Here is a 22,529-nt window from a genome sequence, read left to right on the forward strand (position 1 = left end):
GGTCGGAGTGTTATATTGTCTTGTGACGAGATGACACCTACGACCTTTGTTTTATTATATTTTTTAATCGCATCGGCCTCTGCTGACCCCGGGCCGGTGGTCAATATAGCTGATGGCGTGATACAGGGTGTTTGGAAGACGTCCACCAAAGGGCGGACATTTGCCAGCTTCTTTGGAATCCCTTATGCACAACCACCTATAAATGAAAATAGATTTAAGGTAAGCATTTTTACTGACTACTGGATGCATGTATAATAGTAGCTGACCCGCACGACTTCGTCTGCATCACACTTACTTACATTATATATCGCCCAATTTACATAATATCTTTATAAATGATAGCCGGATTTTAATGAAACTTTACAGTAACATAGCTTACACTTCAGAATGTGTAAGCTGTTTTACTGTAAAGTTTCATCAAAATCCGTTCAGTAGGTTTTGCTTGAAAGAGTAACAAACATCCATCTATGCTAACAAACTTTCGCATTTATAATATTAGTAAGATATTACTTAAAGTGTTTTCGCCACATATGCAAGTATTTTTCTACCCTACGGTCCAATTCGGCTAGCTACATCTAGTTGATAACTGGCAAGATTTTTTAATGTATTTAATAAAAAAAAATAGAATACCGTTCGAATCGAGTTCGAAACGTATTTAAAATACTAAATATCTCTTGTTGAACGACTAACGTCAAACAAGGTTTATGAATGAGAAATTACAGTGAGAAGGTTTGTTAGTATGGATGGCGATTTGTTACTTTCACGCGAAAACTACTCGGATTGTTATTTTATTTTATTTTTTATTTTATTTAGGTCACCAACAAGGTTTACACTTACACTGTTACATTATATATATTACATTACAATCTATTTATACTAAGCGCAACCTTAATTATAGGCAACTACGACATTTGTGTGACAAATTTGTGCTTACAATTAACAATTAACAAAACATAAAAAACAACTTAAAATTCTACCTATATAAAACCTGTACTGATTCAACTAGAACTTATAATACTATTGAGACATCTGCGAAATTTGCAATAACTATTACTAAATATGTCAACTGATTAATGTTTCTTTGAATAAGTGTTATAAGTTCTCATTAGCCTGTTTAAAGGTGAGTAGAAGCCGAAATTACTTCGTGCGAGATTTTCTATAAATATATTATATTTACCAGGTCTAGGGAGTTTAGGTGGTATTCGAATATTAACATTATACATCACATGTTATACATTAGAATAACATGTGGGCTATATTTAAAAAAGATTGTATAAATTGGTCGAAGTATAATGATAACCTAAAACGCGTGTAGGTAGATCTTATAAGATGCATTACAAGCAATCCCCCAACGTAATATCGTAACGAATACCGGCTGTGAAAAATATTAAACTTCTCACGCGAAAATCCTTTAAGATACATTTAATATCAAATAGTTTAATAAAATAAAAATAAGGAGGAACATTCATAATGTAACAGAGTACAGTAACCGTAGATAAAGCATTAGAAAACACAGATTATCTTGATGACTAGTTATGTCCGGGCCTAGGTTCCTAGCTTTTGCCCGCAGCTTCGCTCACGTTAATTTATCCCTTTAGGGGTTGGAATTTATCAAAAGCCTTTCTTAGGGAATGCCTACGTCATAGTAGCTTTATGCATGCAAAGTCTCAGCTCGATCGGTTTAAAACTGACAAAGTTTCATACAAACTTTCATCCCTTATGTTATCCCCTTGGGGGTAGAATTAATCAAAATACTTTCTTAGCGGATGCCTACGTCATAACGTCTACCTGCATGCCAAATTTCAGCCCGATCCGTCCAGTGGTTTGGGCTGTGCGTTGATAGCACTATGTCAGTCACCTTTGAGTTATATATTTAGATTATCTTAATAATAATATTATAAACGCGAAGGTTTGTGAGTATGGATATTTGTTACTCTTTCACGCAAACACTACTGATCGGATTTTGATGAAACTTTACAGTAATGTAGCTTATACATCAGAATAACATATAGGCTATAAATATCACGCAGGTGAACCCGCGGCATAGCTAGTTTTACTAAATTAATTATTTAACCTTTTTCTGAATGTTAAATAATTAATTTAGATCCAGATCTAATTAATTTGTATCTAGTGTCCAGATAGTACCATTATTAACAATTGTTTAAAATTTATCGGCAAGCAAATTTTAAATATTATATATTGAAATCTCTTTTTAGAAATAAGCTTGCCCTTGTACATTAGATTACTTTATTACTGTCCATTTTTTCCTGTCTGTGTACAAATAAAGAATAAAAAAAATAGTTTAAAAAACATACCGTCACGCCTGTTATTCCAGATGGAGTAGTCAGAGCCATTGTCCACTGTGGTGTACAAAATCGCAATTCGATTTATTTACTATGACTGATTTATTTTCTTTCCATTTTCAGATTTGTCAATTTTGTTATTTGGCAGTTAGTATTCACACAAAATTTTAAAAATATATTGCTTAACAACATTTATTTGGTGTGTTACATATGCAGTGCACAGCCCTATTAAAAAGTGCTGAAAGCAGGAACTTGCGACAAATAGGGCGAAAGAATTTTAGTAAAATATAGTGTATTAACTATTAACCTTTCGAATGTCTGTCGTCTGTCGCAGCGACCGAAAGTGAAGAGGCGTCATATAAAACGCGTGGCTAGATTTGTATTTTTTAAAATATTTCTTCATTCATACATTATCTTATTTCATTTTAAATAAGTCACACATTTTAAAAAGAAGTTTGTTTTGCATTACACAGTTCTGTTCGATAGACGAGAAATATGGTTCATGTGAGCGATCAGAGACAGATCTGTGTCAAATCTGTGTGGAAGGGTTAATAGACAAAACCTTTCCCTTTAATTTATATCCACGACAGTTTTAAGGCTGCATGTCCCCCGACTCCTCTTCATGTAAAACGTGTTGCAATGATTTTTTTTTAAATAACAAATTAAATTATATGAAAATTAATCCACAGACCACTAATGTCAACGTTGCATACTAGTCACACATTTTTTAAACAAGTTTGTTTTAGCATTACACATAACTGATTCGATATTCACCGAGAAAAAAAGGATTCATGTGAGCGATCAGAGACAGTATCAGTAATCAAGCGTCCATAACTAACGTCCATAACTAAGACTACTGTATTACCATCAGATGGGCCGTATGCTTGTTTGCCACCATAGTAGTGGAAAAAAGTTGAAGAAATGTCCAAGTCACCAATATCTTCAATTATAATGTATTTTCAGAATAACGAAATAAGTATCTTGATATTTACTATACTAAAAAGCCGAATAAAACGGAACGTATCAATTTACGGTAGAAATTCGAAAATATCGCTATCTCGCTTAGGTGAGGGGAGACGCAAGATCTCTGAATAGGTAGAGATATAACGTATATTAAAGTATGCGATAATAACATTTGTTTAATATAAGATTAAAAAAGCCTGTCTCTAAGTTGAAACAATGTTTTTTTACTTGATATTTAAACTGAAAAGCCTTCTTTAAAAAGTGAACGAGTCACGTGTATGTCAAGTGAAAATATCAACTTTAATTTGTAAGAATTCAATCCGAGGTTTCCCTATTTTTCCATTTACTTTACGTAATAGCCTTTTCAGCATAGCGAATTATTAGTTTTTAAATTTTCTTTTTTATCTGTACGCTTTTTTATGCTGAATAAATGATTATTATTATTATTATTATTATTATTAATAAAATTGGGTAATGTATTTACGGTGTGTATTGTTGTATAGAAGAAAAATACATTTCAGAAATTTAGTACTTAAATAAAAAAAATATTGTATTTATTTAAAGGTATGCAATTACAGGTCTTACTTGAAGAAATAACCTACTAATTACAATTCAAACTCATTACAATGGTAACCAAATATACGGCCTGCCTGATGGTAAGCGCACAGCTGTACACGCGACTTCGTCCGCGTGGAATTTAACCTTATTTTTCTAAAATAAAAGTAGCCTAAGATACTCCTTATTACATCAGCTACCTGCCAATAAAAGCCGGGTCAAAATCGGTCCAGCAAATTCAGAGATTAGTCGGAACAAACAGACAGACAGACAAAAATTGTTAAAAATATTATTTTGGTGTATGTACCGTGTTTACATTGTTATGCATGTAGTAAAAAACAGTTATTTCAATATTCCAATTTTATTTATATATATTAATTAACATAAATTCATACTAAATTTAAATTGCTATTACCAAAGATAATATAATATTACATACTATTACCACAGATAACATAATATTACATACTATTACTGATCAATAGTATTATTACGGACATTAGCTTTAAACAAATCAAGAGATTAAATATTACGACCAATAAAATGGTTATACAAGGCCTGGCCAAAATTGAAGTTTATGGTGAATTTTTAAGTTATCATAGATTTGGAATTTGAATTGTAAACGCTTAACATAATAATATGCAGAAACAAACTAATAAGAGCACGGACTATATGCCTGTAGAGAAAAAGTATAGACTGTTCAAATTCGTAGATGATATGGCGGTAGGATCTAGAATAGATACAAAGAGCTTATAATAAGATAATTAAATTTATTAATTATGAATAAAGATTGTTTTAATTCTAAATTATTTATTTATATATAAAAAAAATTACAGGATCCGCAACAACCTACCCCGTGGAGTGGAGTACGGGATGCTACACAAGGACCCCCCAACTGCTTGCAGTACGAACCTTCTGTAAGAAATGTTACCGGTACGTTTTCGGTGAAATCATACATTCTCAACCTTATAGCCTACTCATACTTTGAGAATATATTTGGAAGTCGACATAACATAGTACATAACAATGGAGTCACTAATCTCAATACTAATAATCCACTCTGGGGGGTAATAGGCACTAGTGAGTTCACTAAGTATAAAGGTGAGTAATCAGTGAGTAAATGTAGCTCCTTGGTAAAGGTAGCTAAGGAGTTCATGGGCTGGACTAAAACCCAACCAATACTGAGGTATTGGTACTACACTTATCTGTTTCACGCCCGCATAGGTATAAAGGCGGGAAAGAGTGTGCATGTAAAGGTACACAAAGAAAACGAGAAAGTTCAAGCGCGCCGTGCACTCGTCCAATATCACAAAACAATCGTGCGTGCTTTCGCGCGTTTTTGTAATTACTGCAAAATGGCGGACATCACACCATAGAGTACACGCCTAAAGACAGATTTTTAATCAATTATTCAATTATAATGATAATTGTGCATAAGAATTGGTCTTTAGTAATTGGTAATTAAATTTATAAGTGTCTACTTATAAAATTCTTCATATTTGTGTAGGCTACACAGTCTAATGATCTTTGTCATTTTCCATCATTGAAAAGGAAATGAATGAATGTGGGGAAAATAATGTCTATGGAAAATAATAATAAATGTGAATAATATCAAAACAAAATTAAAATACGAGCAATTACGTTCGAAAATGTCAACGCAAAAAATAGATCCGCTCATTTTGAGCGCAAATTTTCGTCAGGTAAATCTATGTTAGATTCGTGTAAAGCTATTACTTCAAATGTTTTTACTTCCGCAAGTCTTCTTCAAGGTGAATACGCAGCAAAGGATCTCATCTCGCACTGTGAAAATAGACATGTATTGTATAACCTTAATTTCATTAGTTTCATTTTAATTTCGGGGCTTTCAGAAATCTTGATTCTAGTAATTATCGTATGTATTTTTCTAATAATTCTTTATTAATATGTAATGCATTAACATTAACATAATTTACAGACCGGTAGAACATATCAACTTTCTAAACACAGAATAAAACCAAAGTATAATATATGTGACAGTTATGTTATATGTTAGAATTAAAGATCTTCAAAATTAAACTTCGGATGTGTTCAAGGATTTATTTTTCCGAACACTAACCACATCGTTCACATTTCGACTTAAATAAACTCCCCCGTTCAGAGAAATAGCGTTCCTTTCATAGACATCCATTGAGTTGACAACTTACTTCGTTTAACAACTGAAATTCATTTACCATGCTTATAAAGTAAATCTATACATATAAATAAAATTGGAGTACCTGTTTGTAATATTTAAATAACCGTTTTTTGCTACATGCATATGAATATAAATACGGTACATACACCAAAATAATATTTTTAACAATTTTTGTCTGTCTGTCTGTTTGTTCCGACTAATCTCTGAATTTGCTAGACCGATTTTGACCCGACCTTTATTGGCAGGTAGCTGATGTAATAAGGAGTATCTTAGGCTACTTTTATTTTAGTTAAATTGCAAAATAAAGTCTAATATTTGAAATCGTTGACGATTTTGACGGACGAAGTTGTTGTGATAAGGAGTAACTTAGGCTACTTTCAATTTAGATTTTTTTTAGAAATATAAAGTTACATTCCACGCGGACAAAGTCGCGGGAACAGCTAGTATGAAAATATAATTCTACAATTAATAACAAATACAGTTTCTACAAATAAACTATAAATAGTTATTTCACAACACTTATTGCAAAAGTCAAACGCATACAATATAAATCGTATCAGATACTCAATTGCTATACCTGATATTTAAAAATTACAGTTCATATATCATACAGATACTAAATTACTGTAATCTTACATACATAATGTTATCATTCTAATAATACATATATGGATATCTATTTCTATAATTTATCGAGTAGTTCTCATTAAAAAAATGTTCATAATCTCCCATGATATTATGCGATACAAATATATACATAAAGATACATCGACTATACCTACTTATTTGTTGACAACTCATAATTATTTGGTGACTTGTTTTTTTTCAACGACTTTTATAATTCATCTCATTGTTATGTATATACATCATTCATTATCGTATTATTCTAAAGTGTCTGTCTGTACTCTCATTACATACAATTATATATGCATGCGATATAAGTTTGTTGCTTAACAATGATGCACTTTGTATTTATTATTGACTATTATGACACATGATGACACGTGAATTAGTAGTAATAAAAAAACCTGTAATTTGGTGTAATTTATGTATTACATTTGTTTGTTTACGACTTTAACCATGCTAAAATAGTAAGCGATATGCAGAATGATATCACGGTATGTAAAACAAATGAAATGAAATCAAAATTAATTCATTCATTTAGAACATTTTAACCGCTTATGAACGTCAAGTTTTTTGTCCCTACCGCCCAGTTCGGTATACTACGTAATATTATTTCATCTGTGATCCTACTACGTATAATTTGGTAATTAAAAATGTAAATAACAGTTTCCACTTATGTTGCTAGATGGGTACTAATCAATGTAAAAAGCGTTATTAAGATTTTTTTTAATTATGTGGTCAACCGGAATATTTTTATCTTGGATTCGATTCCACCGGGTTCTGTACCATTCAGTTGTGGAAAGAATATACCATCCACCTATATCTATACCAATAGTACCTATACCAATATTTTCATTTACTGAACCGATATTTAGTGTGAACACTTAGTTGTTCAACTATATAGATTCAATTGATAAGAATTGACAAGAAACAACTGAATATATTTCCAGATAAATATACGTTTATAATATACACATTAGGGGAGAAAGGGAGAGTAATGTCGACAAATAACCCTATTACTACTAATAAATAGATATACTAAATATATCATTTCTACGCAGTTCCCCCTGGAAATCTGTATGTTAAAGTCCTGGTGAATTTGCCACTATGGGCTAACTGACCTGACCTTATGCTCATCTTATCCTCTACCGGGTCACCGGTGAAGCAAGCAAGCGTGAAAATTCTTTTAGTAGTGGTATAGATCGGAATATAAAATTGTTTATTCAAATAATCTTTTTTGAATATTATTTTTTAATCTACCGCTCTTTCGGTAAATTGTCTCATCAAAAAAAAAACGAGCAAAAACTTGCGTGTTGCTCTTTTAAATAATTGGAGAACCCATTTATCGAGAAAGGTTATAAAGCTATAGCCCACATGACATCACGTTTGGGCCAATATTAGCAAAGCTGCAATGAAAAAATGTTGCAAAAACGGGGATAATGTGACCCAGATGACGTTGTGCGGGTCAGCTGGTAATATATTTTTTCTATTCCAGGCAATGAAGATTGTTTATATGTTAATGTATATACACCAAATCTAAACCCAGGGAAGCCAATGCCCGTGATGGTATTTATACATGGAGGCGCGTATATGTATGGCAATGGGTTCCATTATGGACCCTTTTTTCTAATGGACAAAGATTTGGTGGTCGTCACCATTCAGTACAGGCTTGGACCTTTAGGTAAATATATTTGTATTTATTTTAGTTCATAATCAAAGAATGTATGAATATAAACAATTATAAATATACTTAAACAGGTTTTAACACGAATAATTTATTGGTAAATAAAGGTAAACCTTTCTCGACGTTAAGTTGTTAGCTCGTGACCATGGGTAGTGTGACGTAGTCGAATCGTCGAAAGAGGTAAATATCATTATTTACCTTAAAATCATTCATAGGTTTAACTATTAATAAATTGGACGAAATTTGAAAAATAAGTAAATTAAATAATTTTCTGTGTTTACAAATAATAATAACTCTTAATAATAATGCACACAACGACATCTATCCCCAAGCTAAGCAAAGCTTGTTTTATGGTTAGTATTAGGCAACTTATAGAAATACTTAAATAATATACATTTTGGTAAATGCATAATATATATAGAAAACACCCAAAGCAATACAAGTCATCGTACAATCGAACCCACGACCATTGGAAATAGAGCAGTGTGACAAACCGCTAGACCACAGAGGATGATAAAACTAACAAGTATAATATACAGCTAGCGACAGGAATTTTATATTTAAGTAAAGCACATGCAATCTTCCTCGGATTATAATTCAGCTACAAAATGTGACATCAAGATCATAAGAATTGAAACTTGTAGAATTTCAGTTTGAAAATCGTGTATGAACCCAGTTTCGTAAGGTAAATAATTTTCATGAAACTAGTTGTCCAAGTTGAATATCGCTGAAACTATTTCCCCGTCAACATCAAAACTTGTGCTGCATTACTTTTTAACCAGCGACGCTAAAAGAGGTCTATTATTTTGATGTATCCTGTACATAGATAACAACGACCGTGGTGGTCTAGCGGTTTAGCACACCACTTTACTTCCGATGGTCTCAGGGTCGATTTCTCGCACGGTTGGTACATTTGTATTCATGACTATGATTGGTCAAAATTTTTTATCTATGTTTTCTCGGCTTTTCAACTACATTTGTAAGTTGTATTTATGTATAAGACAAGCATTTGTATATTAAACTAGCTACTCGCCCCGGCTTCGTCCGGTGTACATGTATGATTCATATAAACCTTCCTCTTGAATCACTCTATCTATTAAAAAAAACCGCTTCAAAATCCGTTGCGTAGTTTTAAAGATTGAAGCATACATAGGGACAGACAGACAGCGACAGCGACTTTGTTTTATACTATGTAATGATAAAAAAGGACAGTGTGCTGGGCCATAAAGAAGAACTGAAACTTCAACGGACTGCCGTTGTCCTCTCTCCTCTATCACTGGCCTTTCTCTTTTTTTTACAACACTATATCGTCTCCCCCTACACGCGTGGGTAACACTTTATCGTGACCGAAAAATTCAAATACGATTAATCCTAAGAAGCTTTAAAGTGAACCTTTTATATTGACCCCATCAATATAGAAGTTTCAATTTAAAACTTCTTCTTTCTTCTTCTTCTTCCTTTCTTATAATAATAGTAAACAAAATTAACAAATTTGCATCATGATTCCTTCACAGGTTTTTTGAGTACGGGCGACAGTGTACTACCTGGAAATTTAGGTTTGAAAGACCAAGCGTTCGCTTTGCACTGGATTAAAAAAAATATTGCCGCTTTTGGCGGGAACCCTGAGAACGTCACGCTGACTGGGCACTCCGCTGGTGCGTCGAGTGTTCACTACCATCTACTATCTCCTTTGTCTAGAGGTGAATATGTTTTTTTTTTAATTTACTAGTCGTCGCCCAGTTGTCGATCATAATAAAAAATACAAGAAGATTTTTGAACCAGCAACAATTAAACAAAAGAGTCTATATGCGTCAAATACATGGTAGTGAGTGTAATATTTTTTTATTTGTTTAATGTATTTTAAATGCATAATTAAAAAAAAAGTGGTTTCTGATCTGCTTCTCTATGTAACCTATAAGTGAGCGATATTTTATACTGCTCCGTCCGCTCAATTTACATAAAAAACAAAAGGGGTACAAAGTTTTCGCTTTGCGTATTAATATAATGATAAATTAATTCCACGAAGCCTCGAACAACGATGTTTTTGTTATTTATAGATTAAACTAGGGATCTATGACTTTAAATAGTTATAGAACGTTATTCAAAACCAATTAGGTTTATGAATACCATAAGGAGGGCACCGCCTTTGTTTCTATTACTTACCAATTCAATTGGACATAAAATTGGTCACGCAACTAATTGGCATGACACATACTATCAACCTTATAGTTATTATAACAAAGGTCATTCTCGAGGGTCATGCAGATTTACTGTTACCACGCCAACACAGTTCAGGAGTTAAGAATAAAGCTAACAGATCGATGGTTTCGTACGGTTACGAGATAGAGGAGGGATAAATAGTGATAATAATGTTATTAGACTCAACAAGGCGCCTTATGAAACATAATGTGTCGATTAGATTTATATAAAAGAAATATGTATGTATAATATATATCTATGTATGTATAAAAAATCTGTATTTTTGTATAACATGTACAAGCTCATTTGAAAAGAATAAGCAGAGTTTCTTGTCAGTTCTTCTTAACTCGAAAGCACTCCCAACTGACGGTAGATTTGACATATCATAAGAGTCTGTAATAGATCCTACATGAATCGAAATATTTTGATTTGATTTAATTCTCTATAGCAATGAAAGTATACAATAATCATCATGAAGAAGTGACATAGGCCTCCCCCAAAGATCAATATATAAAAGTATACAATAATCTTCCAAAAATATTAAGAAAATGGCATCTCACTTTACAAATAATAACAACTGTTATAATTATTGCTGATCAATGACTTTATTGTAACAACTTACCTACTTTCGCAAATAAATCATTTCATTTCAATAATGATTAACGAGGATTCACGCAGCGCCATCTAGTCACAAATTAAGCACAGATTGTACTATAAGTTGTAAACAACGGATAAAAATATACGTACAATTTTTATCGATTCCTTGCCCCGTTCGAGTAGGATTGAATTACAACGGTCTGAGCCGAGATACGAACCCCTAGCGACCTCAGACTAAAATTGTATCCGTAATATAGGAGGTGGCTCCGCTTCATAAATCCTCTGCATCCTATATTCAGCCAATGCAGATGTATAACCAACAACAATTGATAATTTTGAAAAAACATATGAAAACTAAAAATGTTGGGAGGTTTCCTTGAACCTCGTACTTGCAAGAATTGTTAAAAGCGATGCAGCAAAAAACGTTCACATATGAATATATATAGTATATAATATATACCATAGTAACTATACTGCAATGTCCGTATGACATCAACCTGTATTCAGTTCTAGAAACCATCGTGCTCAGTTCCTAGTGAATTCTCCTCGACGTGCTAACAGATCTGACCTTTACCTATACACAACAAAAATCTGCAGATTTTGCACGCCACTACACATCCTATGTGATTGTAGCCCACTCATATATAAACGTAATATCTTCTTTTGAAAGTTTACACTCTATCCTGAGGAGATAGAAACCATCGCTCCAGAAAATATTCTTCAATTCTTGTCTCTAACTGGTCTAGGTAGCGAACTCTAAAAAAGGGCGAGCACAATAGATCTATGTAGGTCGCAGTGCTAAAGGTCCTGACTGATAATAGCCCAAAGGCCCTGAGGCACCTAACAATAGCCCAAACCCCCTAATAAAATTAAAAAAAAAACAGACTTGTCTTTATTCTCATCGTATCATACTTTATTTGTGGTCCGCCAGCGAACCTGTTAGAGCAAGCGGGCGAAGCATTGCATATTCATCCACCTAAGTCTAAGTTACGTAAGAAAAGCACTCTCACTGATTTTCTTCTATAAATCTCTTAACAAAAATGTGATTACGTATGAAAACTACGTAGTTAGTTCAATTAATTTTCTTCTAGAAGTTTGTAAACAAAAATATGGTTGCGTAAGAAAAACAATCTGATTGATTTTGGTCTGGTACTTTGTAAACAAGTTATGACGCAAGCAGTGCTTGTGTGAAGTCAAAATTCACTTTAAGAAGTTATGCACATTATAATATCGAAACTGTGAAACTCTGAGCGGGAACTTCCTGGATATCTGAAAATGATATATGTACAGCTCAGTTAGTTTTTTATAATCCGCCATTTTGAAGTATATTCCTTTAATGTTATCACGACCACGGTGGTATAGCGGTTTAGGACATCGCTTTGCACCGATGGTCGTAGGTTTAATTCATGCGTATGATTGTTTATATAAATCTGGGTATTTACTAAGTAAATTATGTGTACATTTAAATGTGTTATAGAAAAATGTGTTGTTCTTTATTTGACATCTTTTGTACTGTGATTTTGTGTAAATAAATAAATTATTATTGTTATAATTAAATTTCCAGGTACCTTCGCAAATGCTATAGCTTACAGCGGCTCGGCCTTTGCACCGTGGGCCTTCTCAGGGAAATTGGTAGAGAAATCGAAGATCTTAGCATCATTGGTTGGCTGCCCAACAAATAGTAGCCAGGCAATGGTCGATTGTTTAACTGATAAACCTGGTGAGGAACTCGCCAGCGCACAAGTTCATTTCATGGTGAGTTTTTATTTTTTATTAATTCTTTACAATAAGTATTGTGTTGAAATTACTTTATTTTTATAAAATAAAAGATTTTTCTAAAATAAAAGTAGCCTAAGTTACATCAGCTACCTGCCAAAAAAAGTCCCGTCAAAATCGGTCCAACCATTTCAGAGATTAGCTGGAACAAACAGACAGACAGGCATACAGACAAAAATTGTAAAAAATGTTATTTTGGTGTATGTACCATATTTATATTCATATGCATGTAGTAAAAAACGGTTATTTCAATGTTATAAACAGACACTCCAATTTTATTTATATGTATAGATTAATTCTCTACAATAAGTATAGTGTTGAATTACCAAAAAATTTAATTACAAAATTATTAACTAATATCTAAACAATAGGAATTATCATTATTTTTATGAATGTTTGGATTCATAAAAATAATGATAATTCCTGATTTCCTCAATAATACCATCTTCACATAGCGCAACCTCTCCCATACTTGGTTAAGGCCCGTGTATGTGAGTATTACCTTCTTTTAAACTAATTAAAGAAGAGAAAGAAAAGATAAAAATAATAATCCTCCAGGAAATAATAATAAAATAAACTATTGCAGGCTGTTAGATATATGTGCAATAGTCCGTCGCTTCCTAAGTGCTACAACAGAATAAAAATAACCCGGCGGGGTGAGTGTATTTTGAAGATGTTCCACACGTTAAAAAAAAAGGTTATATGGCAAACAAGTTGAGGACTCGACAGCTATTATCAACGTCATAGAACCCAAAACGTAATCTAGTTTCAAGCAAAGCAGAGCGTGTGTTGTGGATACTAGACAAGTACTACTTACTAACTACTTAAATACATTTTTCTAATATATGATATAATATACGTAAAAAACAGGCAGATCAATATAAACAAATATACTCAATAATACAAATGTTTGTATCCGGCGAGAAGGAATCCGAGACCATCGGAAATAAGGCGGTGTCTGAATAGCTATCTATACGGTCATTTGAAACCTCCATTTCTAAATAAAAATTAATTTGCATTTATTAGTTACAAAAAGCTGTTACTCTAATTGAATGAGGCGTGGTGGGCCGGGTCATTGGGCTCCCTAAAATATGGTCGAGCGCAGTGATGGCTGGCTCATCCGTCATACTCGTGAACGGGTGCTGCTTGTAGGGACTGGTCTGCTCTAATCACTATGACTGATTTCCTCTTATTAATTGTTTAACCAGTTGGTTATATATTCAATATTTTTTCTATTTGAGTATTTAATAGAATTAGTGCTAATTGGTGGTTTGTATTCACACACTTAAACTTAAAAATGTAAAGTAATAATAAAATTATTTAAAAGAGCAACACGCAAGTTTCTTGCTCGTTCTTCTTGTGATGAGACAGCTTTCCGAACGAGCGGTAGATTAAAAAATGTAATGACTATTCAAAAGTGCTTCAATGTAAGTTTATTTGAATAAATGATTTTCTATTCTATACATATTCTATAGTATAAAAATAATTAAAATTCAGAATAGAATAGACTATTCTGAATTTTAATTATTTTTATACTCATTTTAATTATTTTTCCACTGACACTCTTCATAACTTTTTATATTATGGAAATTAATGAAGTGGTTGTACGAAGGAGGATAGTGTTGCCAGATAATCATGCTTTCCCCCCAATTTTAACAGAAATACCCCTAAATTTTTGGTTTCCTAGAACAGTCCTAATAAATGGATCTTTTATTGGTACTAACAATATTTCAGTAAATTATTAATCCACTACTACCCAATCTGCTACCTTTCACTATCACACCGCTCGCCATCGACAGTAAATTCATCCCCAAACGATGGAACGTAAGTGGTCTGGGACAGTGCGGTTTTAGAGGAGCTTCCTCCCGTGTACACTTAGATTGTGGAATGAACTACCTGCCGAGGTTTTCTCCAGAGACTATAGCATGGGGTTTTAAAAAAGGGTACGTTAAAGCTTCTTAAGGGTCGGCAATGTGTACGAGACTACATCAGAGGGTTTTTCAAGATATATCCTATATGACGACCCCGTGGTCTAGTGGTTTAGCACACCGCTTTACGTCCGATGATCGCGGGTTCGATTCCTCACACGGCACAAACATTTGTATTCATAAGTATGATTGTTTATATCGGTCTAGGTTTTTTCTATGTATAATATGTATGTATTTACGAATAATAAATATATCTATGTAGTTGTATCAGCTGTCTAATACCAATACCCTAGTCTTGTGCCCATAACACAAGCTTTAGCTAGCTTAACTTGGGACTAGATGGCGCTGTGTGAATTGTCCTGAGATTATTATTATTATTAAGGTCTCTTAAGGGTCCGCAACGCGCACGTGACACCCCTTTTCAGGCATCAATATGCTACGGTAACCATTTACCATCAGATGGGCACGTATACTTGTTGGCCTACGTAGTATAAAAATAATAAATGTATTAACGCTTTGAGTTACCACTGTTGTTCTTGATTTATACACTACAAAGGGATGTCGATAAAAATATTATAGTTTTTTGAGTGCCTTCCCAGTTTTTTCCACTGAAGTAGCCAAAAACTAGACGGTATGTATAGTGATAAAAAATAAACGATTAGCATCATCTGATTCTTACCTATCCCATTTATTTGTGGTCGGCATAATATGTTTTTCTCTTCCGTTCATCCCTGTTCGTAGTCATCTCGTTATTTACTGCCTTTATTACCATATCATCTTTCACACAGTCTATCCAAAAAATAAACGATTATAACCTACAGAAAATTGCCCTAAATTAATGTAAGGACTGGTCTGCACTGATAACTACAACTCATATATTTTGTTATTCAAGTAACTATTTATTTATTTATGTCAAGTTTGCTTTTTGACAGTTTGTATTTACACAAAATTCTTAATAATGTGATACTGAACAACATTTATTCAAAAGAGTAACACTCAAGTTTCTTTCTCATTCATCTTGTCATAACCACATTCCGAATGAAGATGGAAATTTGACTGTTAAAAAATGCTTATATCAAATTTATTTGACTAAAAATTATTTCTAATACTCCATTAACGAGTGAAACCCCCATTTGTTCCTTAATTTATCTCCCTGCCTTAAATAATCTCATAAATTTAAGAGCAATCTCACCATATGGCATCACTGGAAAGATGGAGGAGAAAATTTAAGGCTTCAATCCGAGTTTTATGTAGCATTATAAAAGCCCTTCTATTGAATGAAAATGATAATGAAAAGGTCTTTCTTTAATGTTTCTATTAGATGCTGTTTTATAATACTGAATATTTATATTTTCATATTTTGTACGGCTAACACTACCGTGTTTCCTTTGACAGTAGAAGTAGGAGGGAGACTATTTTTTTAAAATTAATGTTTCCGATGGTCGCTTGTTCGATTACTCACAAGGCATAAATATATGTATTAATGAGTATAATTGTTTCAATTGTTTGTATCGGTCTGGGTGTTTTTTCTACTTATATTATGCATGTATTTACATCTAAATATTCATATCGGTTGTCTAGTACCCATAATACAAGCCCTACTTACCTTGGGACTAGTTGATGTTGTATTAATTGTCCAGGCGTATTATTATTATTAGGGTATTATTATGCGAAACTTTTGAATAATCATATTTTTTATTCTACCACTCAGGTAGAATAAAAAATATGACTATTCAAAAGTGCTTGTATTTAGTTTATTTGAATAAAGTTTATTTCTATTTCCATTATTATTTACAGAAAATAGTATGTGGTAGTATAAAGACTAACTTTACTTTAACCTCCCAGGGTTGGAAGATTCAACTATTTACTGAATTCGGTCCAACGATAGAACCTAGGGATTCTAAGAACCCTTTCCTAAAGCAGCATCCGTTCGAAGCTACAAGATCTGGGGATATTTCGAGAGTTCCTCTCATCACTTCTGTGACTTCTGAAGAAGGGTTGTACCCTGCTGCGGGTAATATTAATTTTACTACTTAATGTTGATAATTTATGTATATATTATTAAATAAATATATTTTATCGATTTGTTATTTTCCAGAAGTCCATTTAATTACTTAACAGATAATAATAATTATTATTATTATTCTTGATACACATTTAAATTTTTAATTTACTGCCGTTCTACACTATGCTTTCAGGCCTGTATTGTAGAAACTGGAGTAACTGCAGAACTGTATTGTAGATAGAAACATTATATCAGAAAATAATATCATATATCGCTGTATAGTATTATTTATTTGTAGGAAGAAACAATGACAATTCTATCTGCAAGAAGGAATTAATAACTCTTGATCGTACGAACTGAAATTGAGTTTAAAAACTTTATTGTACGCGACATATTAACGATATGTACATATATAAATAATAATAATAATAATTCTAGCATACCTCAACCCGGATCTTCTACCAGAGTTAGAGGCACATTGGGATACTCTAGCTGCCACTATCTTCCAATATAACGACACAATACCTGAAGAGCAACACGCGACTGTTTCAGCTAAGATAAAAAAGTACTATCTCGATGGTAAACCAGTCAGTCAGGAAACTTATCCGCAACTTGTTCAGGTGAATTTGCTATCTTATTACTAGTTGTGTGTCTTACTGCTAGTGTACACGGTGGTCTAACGGTTTAACACATCGCCTTATATCCGATGATCGTGGGTCCGTTTCAAACAATGCAAACCAAATCAATTGTTTGTGCAGATCAATTGTTTGTGCTATTCTAGATGTTTCCAATGTATATTATGTATTGATTTACAAAAAAGTATTAATGTATTTAATCAGTTGTTTCGTACCTATAAAATAAGTTCAGCTTAGCTCTATGCCTATTATTTTATTAAGTCATTTGGTAACTCATGTATGTTATGTCTGTAATTGGTGAATAAAGAATTTATCTATCTATCATATTTATGCATTTTTACTATTGAATGAATATAATCCGTCATACACAAGTAGCAGCATTCGTTCACTAACGAGTGCTGCCTGTGGGGACTGATCTAATCACTACGACTGATTTAGTCTTATTTAGTTGCTTAACCAGTTGTTATATTTTTTCAATACAGAAAGTATTTGAGTATTTAATTGAATTAGTGCTAATTGGTAGTTTGTATTCACACGCTTCACTTACAAATGTGAAGTAACAATAAAATTATTTAAAAAAGCAACACGCAAGTTTCTTTCACGTTCTTCTTGTGATGAGACAGATTTCCGAATGAGCGGTAGATTAAAAAAATGTGATGACTATTACTACAGACTACACAAAAGTGCTTCAATGTAAGTTTATTTGAATAAATTATTTTCTATTCTATTCTATTGCTGCAGGCACTCAGCGATCGCCTGTTCTCGGTGGACGTTGGCAAACTTGCTGATACGTATGCGAGAGCATCGCAGCAGCCCGTCTACCTGTACAGATACAGCTTCCGGGGAGAGAAGAGCTTTACTACATTCCTGACACACAACTATAATAACTACGGTAAACTAGAAAAAATGCTCGTGCTATGGCTTATATGAATATCATTACAGTAATACGTGAAGCAGAAATTTTTACCCGTATTCACGAAATTTGCGCGGATGAGTATAAAATCGGAGGAGTATAAAATTTCGCACACTTATAGTTTATACAGAGTAGTAGGGCAAAATACTACTTTTTTCTTAAATATGAATATACAATACAGTAAATCAATAACAAAAACATTACACGCACTACCATGTATTTGGCACACGCATAGAAAAATAATTGTTCAAGTTTATAATTTAAATTAATAAATGTATCTAAGTATTTCTATCATTTGTTTAGTAGCCAGAAAATAAGCTGCTTAGCTTGGGGCTAGATGGCTTTTTGTGAATTGTCGCAGGATATTATTATTATCCTATATGCGTGTTCTGTGAGATACGCATTGCTAAAGAGTGGAACACACTTCCAACTTTTATGTTCCTGGAGAGATACAACCCTGGACTCTTCAAGCCATATTTCTTCTGAGTAAGCGCCCTAGATACCTACTAGGTCTCGCCATCCTTTTCCACCAGATAAAGTCAATTAATTTAATTAATTAATATATTAAAACTAATTTAGTTACAATAAAAAAATATATTGAATATTTTTTTCAGGAGTATCTCATGCTGACGATTTGTTCCACATTTTCCACGTTGGTCCGATGCACGGAACGACGTCTGATGATCTCCAAATGAATGAAATCATGCTTGATATGCTATACAGCTTCGCTAGTACAGGGTAATTATTTGATTATTAGTTTCGTGACGTAGTGGTCTAATACTACTTAGACCCAAAGATCGCAAGTTCGAATCTGACCGACAGAGCAAAAATCTTTGTTAATTTATATCTGTAAGAAATATAATTTGACAAATTTGTTTATTATAGGCGTTTTCATTAATCTTTTTTTTCATAGATGTATACATAGAAAACACCCAGACCGATACAAACAATCATACTCATGAATACAAATATTTTTGTTCGAACCAAAGAATAAATAAACCCACAAAACAGAGTGGCTAAACCGCTAGATTCCCGAGGCTGTAAATGTTTTTTTTATTCTAATTTTGTTGACCACAGCACTTACAGCTACAAAGTAAAGCACGGTGCTAAACCACTAGACCAACGAAGCTATTCAATGATTTCGTCAAAAAAACATTTTCAATGATTTCCAATATTTTTTCCAGAGTACCAAAAGTGTCTGACAATGTTACTTGGCTACCGGTGAACGTGGATTCTGCAGATCTTAACTATTTAGATATATCTTCACCACGTAAAATGGAAATGAGGAACAGCTCCGATTTTGGACACAAATCATTCTGGGATAGTCTCGGATTCATTGAAAATGATCAATATAACATACCTTAAGATGATGACATGATATCTTTGAAAATCAATAATAAATATGTATTAAAAATAAAATTAATCGGATATAATATATTATATAAATAAATAACTCACAAAAAGAAAGAAGAAATTGTAAAGCAGCTGCATTACAATTTCTTCATTCTTTTTGTGAGTTATTTATTTATATAATTCTTTAAATTACCTATTTCTCAATAATAAATATGTATTTCAAAATAAATGATTGGATATAATTGCGTTATAATTTTTTCTTTCTTATTGTTAGCTGTCCTTATATAATGACTATAAATTACCTATTTATAATTCTCACTTTCATTGGAATTCCCATAAATCCTGAGTATTTTCATATTTGATATCTAAAACTTTCAATTATTATGGATTTATTTCAAATTTGGAGAGATTTATGGATTCGGAAATTTGTTATAGTTACTATACACCTGATAGGAATATTCGTTGATAAATTTGTTTTTGTAAATATATACATAATATAAATATATACATAATTTACCTAGACCAAAACACACTTAAGAATTCAACCGTTTGCATCGGGCGAAGAATCGAACACGCTATGTAAGGCATCCTTACCTGATCTTGAGATATTGAAATGGTACGTTGGTTTTGAATGATATGTAAATATTTATAAACCTATATCTTAATAAGAAATTATTGCCATTATAATCAGTGGTAAACTTACCTACTTGATCGTTACATCTTTAAATGTATTTTCACTGTATGTACTTAATTTAACTATGTAACACAAACTAAGATTGCAATAAATTATTATTATTATTATTATTAGGTACCTCTGTTTCACTGAATTCTACCAAAATAAGTACCTATATTTAGTCATAGGTATCATCCCATGAAATCAAACATAGATAGATAAGATACTTACAAAATAAATAAAGTGAATCTTACATTTTAAATAAGGTTGGTAAAAATAACACAATAAAAACAAAGCAATGTGACGTACCGAGGTATGTACAACAGAATTTCTCCTATCTACAGTCTGAAATGCAGTGTTAAATGCACAAGCTTTCTAGATAAACTCTGTCACAACACATAACACAATCATTGATCGTAAGGTCACAGTAATGTTACATTAATCTAGCTCTTATTACCTCTCCGTAGAGATCAAATTTTATAGCAATTAATAATAGCCCAGGTTAATTTGTATAAATTTATCGTACCAACATCCAATGTCATAGGGTTGTTCCACTGATAATAGCGTAATTTCTGTCGTAGTTCCAATAAAATTGTAAATGATATCGCATTTAAAATAATAGCACATGAATGAAAATTTATATACCGAAATAGACTTTGTACAAAATCGTCTGCAGCTGTTCTGAACAGTTGTCCTATCTCAGGAAATAGCTGAGTATCCCTGTCTCAGGTATTTCGGCCGCCAAGTAGCTTGCTTCGTCTACCCAAATTCAAAACGCCTTCCTCTATCCACGGCTCTTCACTGCGTCGCCTTATATTGGTTGAAAATTGCCACGCGATTCCATTTCCTTGCTACTATCGGATCTTCATCCGCCAGACAAATTATAATCTTAAATGCCTTATCGAGAGTACCGTTCTCAACAGTCGATATCTTACGACTGTATTTCTAATACGACATACTATAGATAGAAGATACAGATAGAAATCTCGAATTATTTTTGATAAAGTGTGCTTTAGAAACGCATAGTAATATATCAACCCTTCAGAACAGCATGAGCGATACTACAGTCACTTACCACCAGGTGGGCCGTAAGCTTGTTTACCATTCCATTTGTGGCGAATTTACCTACACCACGCGGCAACGCTGTTGCCTAGTTAAGGTTTGTTCTCCAAGAATCTTGTTGATTCTTAGGCTTGTCATTCTGGATCTTGTTTGTAATATAGTAGTTGTTCGGGTCTTAAAATATCTTTCCCAACTTTGACCATAATGCGGACGACAGCACTCGCCTTGTACCGATTGTTCTGTAGTAGGGGAAAGGGGACTGTTAATCAGGTAGATCTTCACACGGTTCCCCTTAGAAACCATCGCTGTTATCCCCTAATGAATTCGCCACGATGCTTCATGCTCATCCTGTTATCCTTCACTAGTACCTCATTAATGTATACCGTTAGCGCAGGCGGGATAACCATTTTCTTTGTACCACGATGATGTCAAACAAGCATACGGTCCAGCTGATGGGAAACGTTTATCATAACCTATGGACGCATGAAATACCAGGGGTGTCACGTGCGCTTAAGAAATCTTAAAATACCCTTCGTGAAAAACCCCATGCTGTAGTCTCTGGAGAAAACCTCGGCAGGAAGTTTTCCACGGTCTAAGTGTACGCGGGAGGAACTATCTCCTAAACCGCACTGTCCGAGACCACTTAAGTTTCAGCGTGTGTGTGAGGGATGAATTCCCTGTCGATGGAGCGGTGCGATGGTAAAATGATGCAAAAAAATACAATATCAGTAAAAGTTCGAAAATATATACTTAGTAACCACTCAAATAACCTTTACCACTATTGGTAGATAACAGTTGGTAATTAAAAGATAGTAAACTATTAAAAAATAAATAGGACGTCGTGCAAGTGAAATGTCGAGTTATGTGTTCCGTATCTATTTAAAGCTTAGTGAAGTTATAGAATATCAGGGTTGCCAACCCTCTTTTGGAGGTTTTTATTTAACCGCTTAAGAATAATAATACTATTTTAGGACAATTCTCATAGCGCCATCTAGTACCAAGATAAAAAAACAGAGCATGTGTTATGGGTAGTAAAAATCGATATATTTTTTTTTTTAATTAAAATCATAATATTACTCAGAAAAT

The 22,529-nt window shown here is 33.0% G+C and overlaps 1 protein-coding gene across 1 annotated transcript; it reads left to right on the forward strand.

Annotated features, from left to right (window-relative positions):
* Positions 1–20: 20 nt before the first annotated feature.
* LOC131846833 (venom carboxylesterase-6-like) lies at positions 21–19,727 on the forward strand. Its single transcript, XM_059196252.1, has 10 exons — positions 21–219; positions 4,658–4,754; positions 8,114–8,299; positions 9,817–10,002; positions 12,663–12,853; positions 16,648–16,816; positions 17,246–17,427; positions 18,184–18,334; positions 18,970–19,093; positions 19,540–19,727. Exons 1-10 carry the CDS (start codon positions 31–33, stop codon positions 19,718–19,720), a joined length of 1,656 nt encoding a protein of 551 aa, XP_059052235.1. The 5' UTR covers positions 21–30; the 3' UTR covers positions 19,721–19,727.
* Positions 19,728–22,529: the final 2,802 nt, after the last annotated feature.

The sequence above is a fragment of the Achroia grisella genome, unplaced genomic scaffold (genome assembly GCF_030625045.1).
Source record: "Achroia grisella isolate CSIRO2021 unplaced genomic scaffold, CSIRO_AGI_Agris_v1 utg512, whole genome shotgun sequence".
Lineage (NCBI taxonomy): Eukaryota > Metazoa > Arthropoda > Insecta > Lepidoptera > Pyralidae > Achroia > Achroia grisella.